The 18999-nt window shown below is 42.2% G+C and overlaps 1 protein-coding gene and 1 gene segment (V, D, J or C); one reads left to right on the top strand and one right to left on the bottom strand.

Annotated features, from left to right (window-relative positions):
* Positions 1–6952, top strand: part of LOC115508749 — a 31371-nt gene extending 24419 nt beyond the window's left edge. The window contains 2 exon segments of the C gene segment in view: positions 4014–4061; positions 6360–6952. Of these exon segments, the coding sequence occupies positions 4014–4061; positions 6360–6502 (191 nt within the window).
* Positions 1–18999, bottom strand: part of LOC115508747 — a 240454-nt gene that overhangs the window by 183364 nt on the left and 38091 nt on the right. The gene's annotated exons all lie outside the window — the stretch shown is intronic.

Here is an 18999-nt window from a genome sequence, read left to right as displayed (position 1 = left end):
CCAAGACAATCACCTGGTTCCTCCTAGCTCCTTGGCAAACCCCATTTTCTTGGTTTTTGTTTTTTCATTTCTTCATCCACCATAGGGCATTTAAGATGACTGCATTCACCTAAACAAGGGTCTGAGACTTTATACTCTAACCAAACATGAAATCCTTTCTACCTCTTTTCTTTTCCATTGCTCTGGCAATGGCCTGGAAAGATAACACCCTCATCTGTATCTTCCAGGTCATGGCCAAGGTGGTATAACCTCTGGAGTTTACAACACCTTTTATTTTAGGCTAGGAGAAAATCTAACCCTGCTCCCAGCATTCCTTAAGCTAAATAAACCATCTAATTGGTCGAATGCCCTAAATATACATTCTGAGTTAGAAGGGGCCTAATGACCAGTATTCACTCCTTTGGCAGAGCCCTACTTCCCTGATTGAGGATACATGTAAATGAGATTTGATCAAGACCTTCTCCTTCATTCTTAAAATCATTCCAGCACCTCTTGCTAAAGCAATGGCTACTCAACAAAAATCGTTAGACTCTGATGAAAGTAATTCTTGAAAATAAGACAACCCGGGGCGCCTGGGTGGCGCAGTCGGTTAAGCATCCGACTTCAGCCAGGTCACGATCTCGCGGTCCGGGAGTTCGAGCCCCGCGTCAGGCTCTGGGCTGATGGCTCAGAGCCTGGAGCCTGTTTCCGATTCTGTGTCTCCCTCTCTCTCTGCCCCTCGCCCGTTCATGTTCTGTCTCTCTCTGTCCCAAAAAAATAAATAAACGTTGAAAATAAGACAACCCTTGATGGTCTCTTAGCTGAGCAACGCTGAGTCTGTGCTGTAGCCAACACTGCTTGCTATACCTGGATTAACAGTTCTGGGGAAGTTAAAACTCAACAACATCAGGTCACTGAGCAAGCCACTTGGTTTAAAAGAGTGACTCCTTCAGCAGGGTCTTTATTACTTATTTGATGTTAATTGCTTTGAGTCTTGGGAAAGATGGCTTCCAATTGTACTCGAAACATGGGGAATTATCTGGTTTATAGTAATGATACTAATCTGCCTGGTGCATGGTGTTCTGTCAAATTCTTTAAATGCAACAGCGCTGGTAACCTACCAACAAATGATCTCTCTAGAGATTATTAAGAACATTAAAAACAAACAAACAAACAAACAAACAAACAAACAAACAAAAATAAAGGGAACAGAATGACCAACTGAAAAATCGTAAACTTGAAGTGGTTACCTGCGAACATCACAAGGGTGAATATTTCAAAGAGAAATACGAAGGCTGTGCGAACTTCAGAGCAGTTGCTGAGAGTGGTGTTAATGCCTTCTATTTTAATGCCATCTAGCACTTAAGCTAAGAGTCTGATCAAAAGAAGGAGTTATTAAAAAGAAAACCACAGGCTCAAAAGTGGCCTCACTTAGCTTAAGGCCCTAAACCAGTAAACCAAGACTTCATACCTGCCCAACCCAGTTTCAACACCCAGAACTGTAGCCTTTAACCAGGGCATGGAATTTCCTGGTCCTCACTAGGAAGTTTACTGATTGACACCCTCTGTTCTCCTTAGGAGGGTGACCTTGCCTGAAACAATGGATTCTTTGCTAATAATTTTTTGTCACTCCTCTCTTTTCTGTAGCCCTTTGGAGCTCCCCTTTACTTGCTGGATAGAATGCTGCCCGATTCATTAATGCATCATTTAATACAGCTGGTTAGATAGTTAAAGTTTGGTTGAATTTTTGTTATTTCACAGATTCTTAGTTTATCCAATGATCAAATCAGGATCAAGCATTTACCTTTTACCTGGGCTGTGATGAAGAGCAAATGAAATTATCTTGATGACAATCCTTGCTGTTGGAAACATGACATGAATGAATTTATTCATATATTTATTGTATTTACTTATACCTTTGCCCGAAACACACTAAAGTAAGCTCACACAGTCACCCCTAATTTTTATTCCTACAGCTAAGACACAGAGAGGCAGCAAATGAGGTAAACGTAATTTTAATGTAAGCACTGAGCTGAAGTGGCCTGTAAGGTTTTGATTTTTCTAGTGGTTGGAGAGAAGTAAATCATATAGTAAGTTCCCTGTTAATGACGATGGTAAGGGCGAAGTTCCTGGTTATGACGTGTCTTACCCGGCATTTTTTCTGCAATGAATGTCTCCCAAGGTCTTCTCATAGCAACAAGGCTAATGGGGCCTTTCTATTAATGCAAGTCTACAGCAGATTTCTAGTGCTGTTTCTTGTAAGTTTTTGTTTGTTGTTTTGTTTTCAATAAAAGCTTACATATGTATATACATATACATGAAAGCACAAAACAGGGAAGTGATTCTGCAGAGAGACGAAAACTCACGTGGTCCGTGTTTTCAACCGACCTGTGTTGAGAAAGAGCACCTAGGACACACAATTTTTATATGAAAATTGTTACCTTTCTGTCTATGTCAATCAGTGCGTGGTGACAAGAGATTTTTATTTATCTTTTTTGAAGTTTTTTATTTTCATTCCAGTTAGCTATACAGTGCTATATTAGTTTCAGGTGCCCAATAGGATGAATAAACTCACTGTATGGAAAAGAAAGAGACTATTAGGTGACTTTAAAGTCAGCTCTTGAGGATCTTTTAACATTTAACATAATTATACTAACATTTTCCTTCTTGGGATTTACCACGAAGCGTATCCCACAAACCCATTTTTTTTAAGACCGCACAAAGTTAGATTGTGTGGAGTGCATAAAATTGCACACCAGAACCATGTGTGTGTGGAAAAAGTCACATCGAGCAGAAAGAGGATAAATCAAAATAACCTTGCAACTCTCTCTTCCTGCATCCAAGCGTCCATGGTCTTTTCAAGGAATTTTGTCTTTGTATGTATGTGGGCTTTTTTTTTTCTTTTACCACTCTAGATAAATACAGCCCTCATTTTAGGTTTTATGTATTCAGACAGCTATCAGTGTGAATTGACCTGTCATTCTATCCTTGCAAAGAAGTGAGCTGAAATGCTGAGTTTCTGTAATAAAAATATTCTTCTGTTAGGAATCATTAAGATACTGGAAGAGGCGATGTCTGAGAGCCCACAATGGGGGAGTTATGTTCTATTTCTATGGGTTGGTTTACAAGGAACTTTCCTCATGCTCTAGCTCATGCAAACCCCTGAAACCATCGTTTTGAGTACTGGTTCTGTCAGTAAAGGGTAGGACTCTTGGAAAGTTACTTGGACTCTCTACAGTCTATTTCCTCTTGTCTAACGTGGAGTTTGCCAACTTCCACTCACGTCAGTGTCACTGGGGGTCAGATGAGATAACGCATGTGAACCTTTCACATAGTGCCTGGCACAGTAACAATCACTCAATGTGTATTGGTTTTCACTAGGATTGCTGCCATGTTCACAAACACAATCACTCTCAAAACTCATGTACAGTAATTGGGGATACTGGGGCATATAAGATTTGAACAGTAGGGCTGCTTTCTTTAGTTTAGATGAGAAATTGATCTAGACTCCTTACGATATGTAAGATTCTGTTGTGGATTCTAGGGTTGGAAAAATTTATCTGGTAGCAATCCTTCAGGTCATCAGTGGGTGCTGAGTACTGTATAGCAGTCACTTTTTTTCTGGTTATTTTTCCATTCAACAAGTATTTATAGAACATCTACAGTGGGCACTGTGCTAGGAGCTAGGGGAAGAAGGAAAACAATGATGTCTTAGACATTACCTTCCAGTTGTGACAAAAAAAATGCATCATTCATGAACTTCAACAGCTTCATGTGTAGAAACACAATATATGAATTGATTTGCTGAATTACATAGAATCAGACCAGCCACTTCTGGAATTTGGGGGCTCCTGCTTATAATGACTTTCTCCTCTCTGATGGAAAATTCTATCTATCTATCTATCTATCTATCTATCTATCTATCTATCTATCTATCTTATTCATCTATCCATCCATCCATCTATCCACAACACAGACACATGTCAAATAATGGATATGAACAATCAAGTAATACTTGCTCTCATTTCTTGTAGATCTCACTGTTATTAACTCTACAAAACCTTCTCTGAAAGATGAAAATGGTAAGTTTTTTCATGTTTGCTTTTTAAAAAGAATTTTTTTCATGTTTATTTATTTCTGAGACAGAGAGAGACAGAGCACGAGTGGGAGAGGGGCAGAGAGAGAGGGAGACACAGAATCAGAAGCAGGCTCCAGGATCTGAGCTGTCAGCACAGAGCCTGATGCGGGGGAGCTCACGAACCGCGAGATCATGACCTGAGCCTGAGTCAGTGGCTCAACCGACTGAGCCACCCAGGCACCCCTCCGTATGTTTGCTTTTATGTTATGCTATAGAATTTTTTCCTTCTGATCAACTTAACTGTTGAACTTCCCTGACTTCAGGTAGAAATCTCACAATGGCTGGATCTTGCAAAATGGACTAAGTGACAATTTAAGTCAGTCCATCATTTCCCAGGAGTCACCATCACATAGTAAATGCTTGTATGGGAATGAGAAGAATATAAATTAGGGGTGCAGCGAGGGCCTGTTAAGTCTTTCAGCAATGGACTTCACTCATTTCTGTGGTCTCTGCTTCTAGTGACCGAAGAAAACACGATATCAAGTGGCTTCTAGATTTTTTTTGAGTCTTTGTTCTTGCTTATAGTTAATAACATCAACTGGCACTGAGAGATTGTTGTAGAGAAGACGCTGTGTGTACCGTCACTGCATTTTGTTTAATTCACTTAATACTCATCCATTTTGTTCCTATTTTACACATGAGGGCAATGGACTAAAATGAACTAAGTCCCTTCAACCATGCCACACAGTGAGGTCTGAGACTTCAACCCAGGCTATCTGAATCAAGAGCTCATACACTTACTAAGATTGCATTCTTCCTGTAAATCCAAAGCCAAGGTCCTGAGACAGCTGCACACATTGGGAGGAGATATGAGTGCAGGGCTTCAAGTGCCACAGACTGGATTTTAAACCCAGTCTTTTCACTTTTAGTTGCATGAATATGGGTACATTATTTAAATTTTCTGAGGCAACCAGGAAAAACACAAATAACACCTAACTCCGTTGTTGAAGATATAGGCCACATATGTGGAATGTCTAGAATAGGGTATCTCATTTAGCTGGCACATTGTAAGTACTGGTTTCTGGCCCTTTCTCCCCACGTATGTACCACGAAAGTGATGAGGAGCATTGGCTCTAGTTCTGCCGATCTGCCCTCCATGTCCAATATCAAGGGGCCCCTGGACCTTAACTAACTATTACCTGACGAAGGGTAAGGAGTTGTGAGCACATCACCACTTGAGGTCCCTTCCACACCAGGGGGGAATGATTCTGGAGCTCTGAACCTCTGGAGATATAGCAGATAAGGGAAATTTCCACAGGAACCAACAGCCTTGTGGTTCATGGAGTAGCCAATCTGTCCCACCATCACTGATATCAATTATTTCTTGACATCATATATTTCCTTCTAAACTTCAAAAGATAATAAAAGCTACTGTCTTAGAACATCATAGCTACAATGAGAGATATTCAAGAAGGACAGGTAACTAAGCCATGAACTCCTCAAGTTTGAGAGAATTTGTATTAAACCCTTTCTTCCATGTGATATTATGCCCTCTTAAGAAAAACTTCTCACCCACCCCACTATGAGCCCTACCAAATTTCCATGGATTCCTAGGAATCTGACTCAAAGTACAACATGTAATGGCTAAGATGCTTAAATCAACAAGTCAACTTTATATTTATTCTTAATTATTTGATGCCTTTGGCACTCATTACGTGTAGAGATGCAGAATTACAGAGTGGCTGAGAATATGTGCTTGAATGTCATGTTTCTGGGACTTACTAACGGTATAACATCAGGCAAATGCCTTCTTGGTCCTCAATTTATTTGTAAGGGGGGAATGAAAATATAATCTCATAGGTTATTTAAAATTAAATAAGATCAAAGCTTTGCTTGCACAGCTCTCAAATAAGTGCCAGGTGGATGTGGTTAATGGATATTGGCTGTTATTCTTACTAGAGATGTAGTTGGGGTGAAGAAGGGCTAAAAGCTATTTTATCACCAATGCTTTTTTCCCATTGGATTCATTCATTTAAAATGATACTTTACCTTTAATACTTAGAATGTTCTGATTGAATTTCAGAGAGTTTGTTGAATGACATGACCTGCAAGCTGGATTCCTGGTTGTCCTGGTGGCGGTGGTAGTGCTGATGGGGGTGTAGATGTTTACTGTCAGGTTGTGATGGTGTGGGAGTGTCACTTCAACCCAGGTCGTCTGAAATGTATAATGTCACCCACCCTCCCATTAATAAGTCCTTGCCTTTCAAAACAACAGGTGAAACTAACCGATGGCTTCTTTTAGACCCCCTGCAGCTGCAGCTCGTGAACACTTCTGCCTACTGCACCTACCTCCTCCTCCTCGTCAAGAGCATGGTCTACACTGTCATCACCGCCATCTGTCTGCTTGGGAGAGCGGCACTCTGTGACAATGGGAAGAGTTCCTGACCCGTGGTGGCACAGGGTCCATGTTTCTCCATTGACTATTGTCACTAAAAGTGTCTGCTAAGGGTCTAGCGGGGCTTTCTTTCTGGGTGGTTCATTTCAGTTCACACGTTGTCTTTTTCTATGTGTCATCATTGCAGAATGGGTTTGCAAACTCCTGGGCAAACAGGAAATGTCACTCTGCACCAAGAACAGACTCTGCCATGAGTCAGGGGCGGGGCCGGGGGGCACCCACGGGGGCTTCAGCACCGCTCTCTCCTTCACGCCCACTAGCCCGTCAGCCACCCAGCACCCTCACCTCTGAGTACAGCCGGCGTGCAGCTTCTATAGTGGCCCCTGGGGCTCTGTATCCAGATAACTGCCTGGAGAGCTTTTATTTTACATTTCTGGAAGCTGCCATCTTTGCTACCTGAGTTTTGTTATGTTTTTCATAATAGGCACAATAAAAACAATCAAAAGCCTACTTTTGCCTTTTGGACATTCATTTGGTCAAATCTAACTGAGAGTCCAAAGTAAGGGACAACATGGCAACTGAGCTTTCACATTCAGCATTGCTTGTAATCATGGTCAATTCCACATTTCAAATTCTTTCCCTGAGAGAGTCCTTGTGATGCCTTCGTTGGGTCACTGGCCCCAGGGGAGCCACAGCCAGCGAAGGTGTCAGGTTATGTCTCCTTCCAAGGGCAGCAGATTCAGACTCATTTGATTTGAGACGCTCTTGTGATGACAGTGTGACATGTCATGTGACTAGCATGTTCTCAGACCTGGGCCCATATCTCCCGTGCACCATGTTTCCTGATGTCACAAAAACCCCATGAGAGCTGCACTAACACCGGAAAGGGAGGGTGGTGCAGGGGTTAAGTGCTTGAACTCTGAACCCCACATGCCTGAGTTTAAATCTTGGGTCTATAAGTATTTGAACTCCCTGTACCACAATTTTCTCATTTGTAAAATGGAGTTAAAGTGACCCGTCTCCCAGAGTTGTGTGGATGAGATGAGTTTATTATCGTGGGTAGCAAGTCCACAACAGCATCTACCGTAGGCGGCTCTATTAGAAATAATAGGTGACATACGCTGACATGCACACACATCAACACGTGTGTCACACCTTTACATGTGTGTGTACATTTCTACACACATGGGTGTAAAACAAAATGTCCAGTGTATGGTAGGTGGGTAAAATAAGTGATGGTATACTTTTCTATTTTTGTTAATGAATGCAAGTAAAGTATAAACTTTTATATATTAGAGTTAGAATAATGTCTCATTGAAAATTGAGAAGGATATTTTGTTTATTTAGAATCAGCTTCACTTGCTGTGAAACAGGTGTTTTGGAGACCAAGTAGAGATGGAAACAGCACAAGACCCACCAGATACCAAAAGGAGGAAATTTAATTTCCATCCACTTCTTCATTTGCAGGAATTTCATTAGGCTTTTTCTTTAGACCAAATACCTGGGCCTCTACTTAGAGATCTGGAACTGTTTCTGTGTATGGAAAGCACAGAGGCAAAGGGGAGACCAGCAAATGACCCAGAGCCGTGTGGGCTGATTTCAGGGCCGGACACTCCTAGCCAGTGTCCCCTGTGGCTTCCAATCCTCAGCCCCTCCCTTCCCCAACCAGACCTGGGCAGCCCTGCGGGCTCTGCTCTGTACTGGCAGGTGAAGAGAGGGGGAGGGCGGTGGTGCAGGGGACAGTGTGGGGGGCAGGAAGGGGCTGGTGTTTTGTTTTCTCAGGGTTTTTCTGGTCTATGTGCTCTGTCAAATGTGGTTGATTCGTGGAAAATGCTTGAAGTCAAACCGGCCCCCACTGGTTGGGGCTGTGCAAGGGGTAGTAGGTTTTGTCAGATAAAATAAGGGCAGTTAGACCACAGCCAAGCTTGCTCTTTTCCACAAGGCCATGGCTAATGAAAAGAAAATATCCATCTGCACACGCGTAAGACTGCTGTCAAACATACTCCTACGCTGTGGTCGAGGGGTTCCCTCATTTTATACCAAGCTCATTCCAAGTAGCTGCTTCATGAGTTGGGAATCGTATGACCAGGACTGTTGAGACGCTGCACCTTCAGTCCAGTCCGATGCCTCTGTTCTGCGGGGAACGGCCTGCAGACTTCTCGTAGCCCCAGTTAATTCTGACATCTACCAAGGATCTGCGCTTCTCCCTGGTATGTGATTTCCTCAGGTGGTACTTTCCGTCTCATTTTGTCAGTGCAGACAGGGGGACACAAGACCCGGGCACATGACACTATTAGCACAGGTAGAGTGTAGACGGGCAACAGGGAGGGACTTCTTTCCTCACAAGAGCTCAAGATGTATGGAGGCCCTTAGTCAACTGCATAATTGAATGTCATGTTCTGAATCATCTAAGTCCCTCCACAGGGACAAATGACTGGAGAGTCAAGCTGAGCACGGCTCAATAGAAGACATGCACGGGAGGTAAAAGTGTGCTGGGGGTTGAGCAGAGGAGGGCTGTGCAGCCACATGAGCACAAACAGCAAGCATCCCCACCCCAACCCATCCCAAGCACAGTACAGACAGGGTGCCCAGTCCTGGGATCCAATGTGCCCAGTGCCTGGGGAAACAAAACTCTATTGCTGAGATCACAGACTAGGCTTCTACAGATGGAATTCACGGCACGTTCACACCATAGACTTCACTCATTTTGGTCTACGCTTGCAGGCCAATTCCCAGGTGATCCTTGGCTTCCGTGAACACAGGCTGCTTGCTACTGGTTCAGGGAGCATGTGCGGAAGAGAGCTCTGTCTCAGCTAAATTATACACCGACACCCAACTCAGGCATCGTCAGTGGGCCTAGTGTATATGTGGCTCCCCTCCTGAGACTGGATATTCTAAATGTGACCACACCACTGGATTCTTGAGTTTTGAGTCTCAAGACCATAATCTGAGGACTCTCCTGACTTTCTCCACCTTAAGAAACTCTTTCCAGTTATGCTTCAGCCTCCCAAACCCCTCCTGGTGGCACTTCTGTCATTTGGTCCATTCTCAGAACAAACACAGACGGAGCTGATCCGACCTGTACAAATGCACATTTTGACCCTGTCATTACATTCTGTAGTCATTTCTTCAGGAAATATCTTTGACTAACTAATACCTGTTTCCATTATGTACATTTTCCCTCTAAAACTAAAAAAAAGTGTCTGAGTGTAGAATAAAAATTAAATAATTATTATATTTCCATGAAATATATTGTATCCATTTAAAATTATATTTATGTAGTTATTTAATGTTTATTTATTTTGAAGGAGATAGAAAGGGAGAGCAAGAGCGAGGGAGGGGCCGAGGGAGAGGAGAGAGAGAATCCCAAGCAGGCTCTGCACTGTCAGCACAGAATTCTATGTGCGGCTCAATCTCCCAAACCCTGACATCATGACCTCAGCCGAAATCACGAGTTAGATACTTAATCGACTGAGCCGCCCAGAAGCCCCCGTAAGAGGCTCCTCTAAAGCAGGGCTGGCTCATTAGGCTACTGGCTAAAAACTACACAGAACGGGAGTCTGTGTTTCTGCTGTCCTGAGACTGACACAGCGCTGATTGGCGCCTGGGGGACAAGAAGGCATCTGGGGCTGCTCGCCTGCTCTTGACTTTCCTTCTCCAGCGCCCAGGGCAGTGCCGGCACTTAGTAGATTTACAACTGTGGAAGGAAGGAATGAGAAGAAGGGAGAAAGAAAGACATCAGAGTAACCAAAATTTAAAGTGTTAACATTTTCCCTTATAAAGGAGTGGTTTGAAGTTTAATATCCTAGAGATTTGAAAAATTGTTAGATGCGCTCTGAGAGGCTATATAGGTGGTTGGTTTGCAGGTTTGCGTGTGGGTCTAACCATGTCCTGCTCACCTGTATGCTCCGTGGAAGGATGAGGAAGCACAAGCCTCTGTCAGACGATGGGGTTGAAGGTGTCACGTGTGGTCACGCAGCGGAAGTGAACCAGTCGTGATGCTGAGGAAAAGCTACTTTGTCACGTTCTAAGTCATGGAGACACTGAGAATGAAGACTTTGTATAATACGTAATCTGTGCTAAGCAAATCTGGATGGAGGCATGAAATTGGAATCTGACACCTTCTGAAAGTAACCAGCACACAGGCTGGATTGTCTGGGCCAGTCTGGCTAAGTCCTGTGTCCCCAGGTACTTATTGTTAGAACGCCTCTGAAGTGTTCTTACTTTAATGATCAGTTATAAAGCCACCCTCTATATAGTCAGTAGATTTGAAACACAATTTTTCTTTTTTTTTAATAAAAATTTTGAAAAGTATTAAAACATCATAGTTGAGGATATTACCTAACCCGGATTTAAAAAAAAAGAAAAAACAAGCAAACCGTTTTAGTGAGGTATAATCTTGCACAGCACTAATATCATCCGTTCTAAATGTGTGATTGCATGGTTTTTAGTCAATTTATACTTTTTAAACCAACATTAGCACTACAATATAATTGTAGAGCAATTTTATTATCCAACAACTTTCTTTATTTACAGTTAATCCCTGCTGCTACTTCCAGTCCTAGATTAACCACTGATTGGCTGTCTGTTTTGTAAATTTGTCCTTTGCAGATAATTAATAGAAATTAAATGATACAATATGTAATTTTTTTTACATCTGGCTTCTTCTACTTACCATCATGTTTTTGAGGGTCATTCATGTTGTGGCGTGCAGAAGTAGCTTGTCCCTTTGTATTGCTGAATACTATTTCACTATGACAGCATTTGTTAATTCACCGACAGATAGATACTAGAATTCTTGCCAATGTTTTCTGTTATGATCATCCTGCTATGAACTTGGAAATGCATGTCTTTGGGGACATTTGTTTTTGTTTTTCTTAGATAGATACCTGGGAGAGATTCCCTGGATCTTTTGGTGAGTTTCTGCTTAAGTAATTGCCAGTGTTCTCCAAAGTTCACTTCGGTGTATATATATATATATATATATATATATACACACACACACACACACACACACACACACATATATATACATATACATACATATATATGTATATATATATATGTATATAATATGGACTGTTACTCAGCCATAAGAAAGAAAGAGTGAGATTTTTCCATTTGCAACATGGATGGGCTGAGAGGCTTTAATGCTAAGTGAAATATGTCAGAGAAAGATAATTTACCATACGATTTCACTCATATGTGAATGTAAGAAAGAAAACAAAAGAGAAAAAAAGTCAGTGTGACGTAGTGCCCCCTTGTGGTTTTCATTTGCCCCTAAGGGCTGAATATTGAAAATATTTTCATGTGCTCATTCGTTATCCATATACCTTCTTGGGAGAGATGTGTATTTTAACCCTTTCATTATTTGTTTAAGTTATGTGTTTTTCCATCCCCTTCTTATTGAGCTGTAGGAATTCTTTATACATTCTAGATTACAAGTCCTTTATCAGATAAAAATCCTTTCTATGATTCACAATATTTCTTTCCCAGGCTGTAATATTTTCATTCTGTTTAGGGAGCCTTTTGAAACACATGTTTTTAATTTTGTTGAACTCCAGTTTATCACAATTTATTCTTTTATGGGGGCGCCTGGGTGGCGCAGTCGGTTAAGCATCCGACTTCAGCCAGGTCACGATCTCGCGGTCCGTGAGTTCGAGCCCCGAGTCAGGCTCTGGGCTGATGGCTCAGAGCCTGGAGCCTGTTTCCGATTCTGTGTCTCCCTCTCTCTCTGCCCCTCCCCCATTCATGCTCTGTCTCTCTCTGTCCCAAAAATAAATAAACGTTGAAAAAAAAATAAAAAAAAAACAACAAAAAAAAACCAATTTATTCTTTTATGAATAATGTGTTTAGATATTCAGTGGTGCCCCAAACATCTGTTGATAAGACTACTCATCTTGTGCTGAATCAACTCAGCACATGTGTCAAAATCCAGTTGAGCATAAATACGAGTTTATTTCTGGACTCTCAGTTCTCTTCCGGTGACCCATATGCTTTCTCTGCACCAGGACCACACTGGCTTAATTACATAACTGAATTCTTCTGTGAGCTCTGAAATCAGGTGTTGTAAGGCCCTGCCTGAAAGGCCCGCCCTGCTGTCCCCTGGACCCTAGTTGTGTCAGTATTAAACCTGTTCACACCCTCTGTGTATGCGGCTTCCTCAGTCTAAACATGCAAGTTAAATATGGGGTGCGCCCCCCCCACCCCACCCCCACTGCTTCTGCAGGGTGACCTTAGCCGTCCTCCCACTGTATTCTTTTTCAAAATTATTTTGTCTATTCTAGGTCTTTTGCATTTTCATGTCAGTTTTAGGGAAAGCTTGTTAATTTGTGCCCACAAAGCCTGCTAAATCTATAATGAGCTTGGTAAGAACTGCCATCATGGCAATATTGAATCTCCTAATCAATGAACATGGCCTGTCTTTGCATTTATTTAGATATTTTTAATTTTTCTCTGCATTGTTTTGTAATTTCCAGCATAGAAGGAAGTTTGCACTTCTTTTGCTAAATTAATTCCTAAATGTTTTATTCTTTTTGTTTCAATTGTAAATGGGACTGTTTCCTAATTTCATTTTCACGTCTTTTCATGCTAGTATATAGAAATACAACTGACATTTTGTACATCAAATGTGTATCTTGTGACAATGCGAACCTTGCCTTTCAGTTCTGGTTTTGGTTTTGTGTGCATGTAGATTCTATGGAATTGTCTACATATAGGATCATTTCATCTGTGGAGAAAGACATTTTTATATTTCCTTTTCAGTCTGCTGGGTATCTTTTCTTTTTTTCTAGTTGCACCATCTAAAACTTTTAATACTAGAATGCCTGGGTGGTTGGTTCAGTCAGTTAAGCGTCCAACGTTAGCTCAGGTCATGATCTCACGGCTCCTGAGTTCGAGCCCCGTGTCGGGCTCTGTGCTGACAGCTCGAAGCCTGGAGCCTGCTTCGGATTCTGTGTCTCCCTCACTCTCTGCCCCTCCCCCACTTGTGCTCTGTCTCTCTCTCTCTCTTTCTCAAAAATAAACATTAAAAAAAATAATAAGAAATAGAACTTTTAATACCATGTTGAATAGAAGTGTCGAGCACACATCCCTGCATTGTTCCTGGTCTTTAGGGAAAAGCATTCAGTCTTTCAACATTAAGTATGACATCAGCTATGGGTTTTCACAGATGCCTTTTATCAAGATGAAGAAGTTCCCTTGTACTGAGATTGTTTGATCTGCCAAGCTGAATATTCTCTTAAAGCCCTCTAGTGAATATTTCATTCTAGGTATAAAACTTCTCCATTATAGAGTTTTTAAAAATATCTATTCTTTTTTATAATTTGGGTATTCTTAATTAGAATATCTGTTTGTTGACTTTTGTTGTCATACTCTCCTTTCATCCTTTAAACATGGTTTTGTATACTTTTTGAACACATTTGTAATAGCGGCTTTGAAGTCTTTGCTAAAGAAAATATCTGGACTCACTCAAGTCCAGTTTGTATTGAGTTGTGGGGGACTTTCCCTGTATTAATTTTCCCATTTTTCTGATTCTTTCACTGTCTTGTTATTTTTTATTGAAAAGGGTTCTGTTGAAAATACATTGCAGCAACTCTCCATTGGGATTATTCCCCCAAAAGTTTACTTTCATTGCTCTTTCTATGCTGAGAATGCTGCTTGGGCTAAATCTGATATCATATCTCCTGTGGTACGTGGTGGGTCATGACTCTCTTGTTTTCTTTCATAATTATTTATTTTTCAGCCTTGATTCCTCGGCATCACCCGTGTGCACTTAGAGGTAGCCGAGAGCACTTAGGGATTGTGCTCAAGCAACTTGATCAAGACTTCAGTCCTCTGCCAAATGGTTATTTTGTATGAATTGGGTAGCACATTCGTATTTTAGGTGATTAGCATATAGACTGTTTGTGCTCAGGTATCAATCTTCCCAGCTTATACTCTTGTGAAGCTTTTCATGGCGCCTCTGCGTATGCCCATCACCTCAAGGTCGAACAGGAGTGTGTGGCCGGCTTGGGCTCTGCTGAGTCTCCGCTAAGCATGCACACAGCTTCAGCCAAGCACACGCTAGCTGCAGCCGTGACCTCAACCTCAGACCGGCACAGCCCCTGCCTTCCTGCCTGCGCACCCCTGAATCTTTCGGTTCACCCTCACGTCACTTCTCACCCCAAATTATCTGAGCTGCCTTACACTGTGGGATTTGCTGCCAGTCCTCATGGCCTGTCCTTTCTTGGAAGAATTGTCATGCCCACGGAGCTGGGTATTGGGTGATGGGGGAAAAATAGGAGCCTATCTAGGCAAGAACACCAGTGTCGTTCCCTGACTTCTGCAAATTTTCAAGCGTAAACACTTCTCAGATCGTTGCATGAATTTGGACCTTTCCCAACCATTGAAATGGTTTGCTTTGTTGATCCAGTCCACTTTTGTAGTTGGTTTCCAAAAAGATTTGTTGACCGTGGCCAGAAGGCCTTGCTTACATTCACTTGTAAAGTACATAAAGTATACACATTATGTTTTGATTAAAAGTTTGGCTTTATTTAGGATGCCCAAATATTCCAACACCTGTCAGCTCCTTGTGGCTCATATGCCATTAGCCTGACAGGTGGGGAGTAAGCCCAGAAACGGGAAGACATGCCATGACCATTTTCCTGAGACCATGTGGTAAGGCATTTACTCTGCCCTGTCTCCCTACAGCAGTTCAACAGGCTGGAGAGTGAAGCCTTCTGACAGCTATGCTTTTATCTATTTGTTTTACCACAACTTCACCTGAGCTGCGTGACATTTGTGAGGTTGAGGTGTGGGACACAATCTTGCTTCAGATTCTTTGCCATGTATTCTCCTGTGCCAGATTTGATCTCGGCCATTATGTAGCTGACATTCTCTGAAGAGAAAAATGTCCTGTTCCAGGTATGTTATCTGCCAAGAGGCAGGCTGTTTCCTTTGCCTGTGAGGAGGCTCTGTCCTCAAACTGTGTCGGTCTTCCCACAGATTTGCCTTTATTTCCCCTCCTGATTGAGAGGAATGCATGCTTTTTATAAAAGTGTGCATAGAACGATCATTAGAGAACCTGTCCTGCAAAATGTGGGCCACATCTGGGTTTACGGTTTAGTTCATATCCTCGTTTTGTGTTTGTAAAGTCACATGATTGTGGCCGTACCGCTGATATTTATGCCCTCTTTTCAAAATTATAACTTAAAAATTATACAGTCAGTCTGTTGTAGAAATTTTGGACTGTCCAGAAATGATTGAAGTCGCCTTGTTATTTTCTTCTCATCTTTCTGATTTGCACGTATTTGGTTTTTATTTTTATAAACATGGTCGTCTGGGATATACAGATTTTTCATTATGTATTTGCTTTTGCTTGATAGAGTGAGCATTTTCCGTGCATATAAACTATATAAACTTAATTTGGGTGGCTCAGTCTGTTAAGTCTCCAACTCTGGTTTCAGCTCAGGTCATGATATCAGGGTTTGTGAGATCGAGCCCCACATCAGGCTCTATACTAACAGTATGAGGTCTGTTTGGGATTCTTGCTTTCCTTCTCTCTCTGCCCTTCCCTTGCTCTTGCTCTTTCTCTATCAAAATAAATAAACATAAAAAAACTATATAAATATAATTTTAAGTGGATACAATATGTTTCATGGAAATACAATAATTATTTACTTTTCTTCTGCCCTCAGACATTTGGATTTCTTTTAATTTTAGAGGTAAATTGTACATAATGGAAGACAAGTATTATTTGGTCAGAGATATTTCTGGAAGAAATGGCTACAGAGTGTAATGACACGGTCAAATGTGCATTTGTGCGGGTCAGATCAGCTCCATCTGTGTTTGTTCTGAGAATGGACCAAATGACAGAAGTGCCCCCAGGAGGGGTGGGAGACTGAGGCCCTAACCAGAAAGAATTTCTCAAGATGGAGAAAGGGTTGAGGAGGTTCTGCAGATTCTGGCCTTGGGACCCAAATCTCAAGAACCCAGTGATGTGGTCACAATTAGAATATTTTCTTTCAGGAGTGAAGTCACAAATACAGCAAGCACACAGATAATCCTGAGTGGGATGTCGGTGTATAATTTACCCTGAGAAAGAGCTCTTTCCCACACATGCTCACCTGAACCAGTGACATGTGGCCCATGTTCATGGAAGCCAAGTCTCATCCAGAAACTGGCCCTCAGGCACAGACCAAGAGGAGTGAAGTCTATGGTGTGAATGTACTGTGAAATTCTGTGCTGTAATTTCATCTGTGAAAGCCTACTCCGTGATCTCAGCAATAGGGTTTTGTTTCTCCAGACACTGGAAAGATTGGATCCCAGGACTGGGCACCCTCTCTGTACTGTGCTTGGTTTGGGTCAGGGTGGGGACACTTGCTCTTTGTGCTCACATGACTGCACAGCACTCCTTTGCTGGATCTCTAGCACACTTTTATCTCCTGGGCATGTCTTCTATTGAGCCTTGTTCAGCTTGACTCTCCAGTCATCTGTCCCTTTAAAGGGACTTAGATAAGTCAGTATATGAGATTCAGTTACACAGTTGAACTCAGGGCCTCCATATGTCTGTGCTCTTGTGAGGAGAGAAGCCCTTCCCTGTCGCTCTGTCTATACTCTACCCGTGCTAACAGCTTCATATGCACCCGTCTTATGTCACCCTGCCTACACTAACAAAATTAGATGGGAAGTATGAGCGCTAGTAAATCACATGCCATGGAAAAGTGTAGATCTTTGGTGGATGTCAGGATTGCCTTCTGCTACAAGCAATCTGCTTGCTTTTTCCTTCAGAACACTGTCATCAGAGAGAATGGAAGGTGCAGCGGCTCAACAGTCCTGGTCTTACGATTCCCAACTCATGAAACAGCTACTTGAAATGAACTTCATATAAAATAGGTGCACCCCTCACCCACAGCCTAAGAGTATGTTTGACAGCAATAATATGCATGTGCAGATGGACATTTTCTTTCATTAGCTGTGGCCCTTTGAAAGTGAGCAAAGTTGGCTGTGGTTTAACTGTCCTTATTTTATCATTCAACACGAAGCCAATGCTTGCACAGTCCCAACCAGTGGAGGCCGATTTGACTTCAAGCATTTTCCACGAATCAACCACATTTGACAGAGCACATAGACAAGAGAAGCCTGAGAAAAGAAAACCCCACCACCGCACCAGCACCCTCCTGCCCCCCACTGTCCCCTGTACCACCACCCTCCCCTCTCTGCACCTGCAGCTGCCTAGGTCAGGTTGGGGAAGGGAGGGGCTGAGGATTGGAAGCCACAGGGGACACTGGCTAGGAGTGCCCGGCACTGAAATCAGCCCACACGGCTTTCGGTCATTTGCTAGATTCCTCTCTTTGCCTCTGTGCTTTCCACATCCAGAAACGGTTCCAGATCTCTAAGTAGAAGCCGGGGTATTTGTCCTAAAGAGATCTGATCAAATTCCTGAGAATCAAGGAATAGATGGAAATTCAATTTCCTCCTTCTTGTATCTGGTGGGTCTTGTCTTCTTTCTACTTGAGAACCTCTACTTGGTCTCCAAAAGCACCTGTTCCACAGAAACTGAATCTGATTGTCAATAAACAAAAAATCCTTCCCAATTTTAATTAAGACATTGTTTTTGTTCTAATACATACAAGTTTTTACTTCAAGTGCATTCGTTAGCAAAAATAGAAAAATATACATTTTTTTTACCCACCTACCACACACTGAACATTTTGTTTCACATCCATGCTTGTAGAAATACACACATACATAAATGAGTGTCATACTTTGTGTGTGTGTGTGTGTGTGTGTGTGAGAGAGAGAGAGAGAGACAGAGAGAGAGAGAGAGAGAGAGAGAGAGAGAGCATGTTCTCTGTTATTTCTAAGGCACAGCTGCCAACAGTAAATGCTGATACTGTTGAGGACTTGCCTGTACTTGGCCTAATTAACTCATCGCATCCACACAACCCCAGGAGATGTGTCACTGTAAGTCCATTTAACAAATGGGAAAATTATGGTACAGGGAGTTCAAATCTCTACAGACCCAAGATTTAAACCAGGTACTTGAGGTTCAGAGTCCAAGCCCTTAACCCCTCCACCACCCTACCTTTCCGATGAGCACAGCTCTCATGGGGTTCTTATGACATCAGGAAACATGGTGCCCATGAGACACGGGTCCAGGTCTGACACACCCTCCAGTCACATGACATGTGATACTGTGGCCACCAGAATGTCTTAAGCCAAGTGAGTCTGAATCTGCTAAGGAATAACCTGGCACCTTCGCTGGCTGTGGCTCCCCTGGGGCCAGTGCCCCCAAAGAAGGCATCACAAGAACTCTCTCGGGGAAAGAGTTAGAAATGTGGAATTGACCATGATTACATCAATGCTGAATGTGAAGGCTCAGTTGCCATGCTGTCCATGGCCTTGGACTCTCAGTAATATTTCACCAAATGAAAACACACAGAGGCAAATGCAGGCTTTTGATTGTTTTTATTGTGCCTATTATGAAAAACATAACAAAACTCAGGTAGCAAAGATGGCAGCTTCCAGAAATGTAAAATAAAAGGCCTCCAGGCAGTTATCTGTA

This window comes from Lynx canadensis, chromosome A2 (assembly GCF_007474595.2).
Source record: "Lynx canadensis isolate LIC74 chromosome A2, mLynCan4.pri.v2, whole genome shotgun sequence".
NCBI lineage: Eukaryota > Metazoa > Chordata > Mammalia > Carnivora > Felidae > Lynx > Lynx canadensis.
This window is presented reverse-complemented; position numbering and strand designations above follow the sequence as displayed.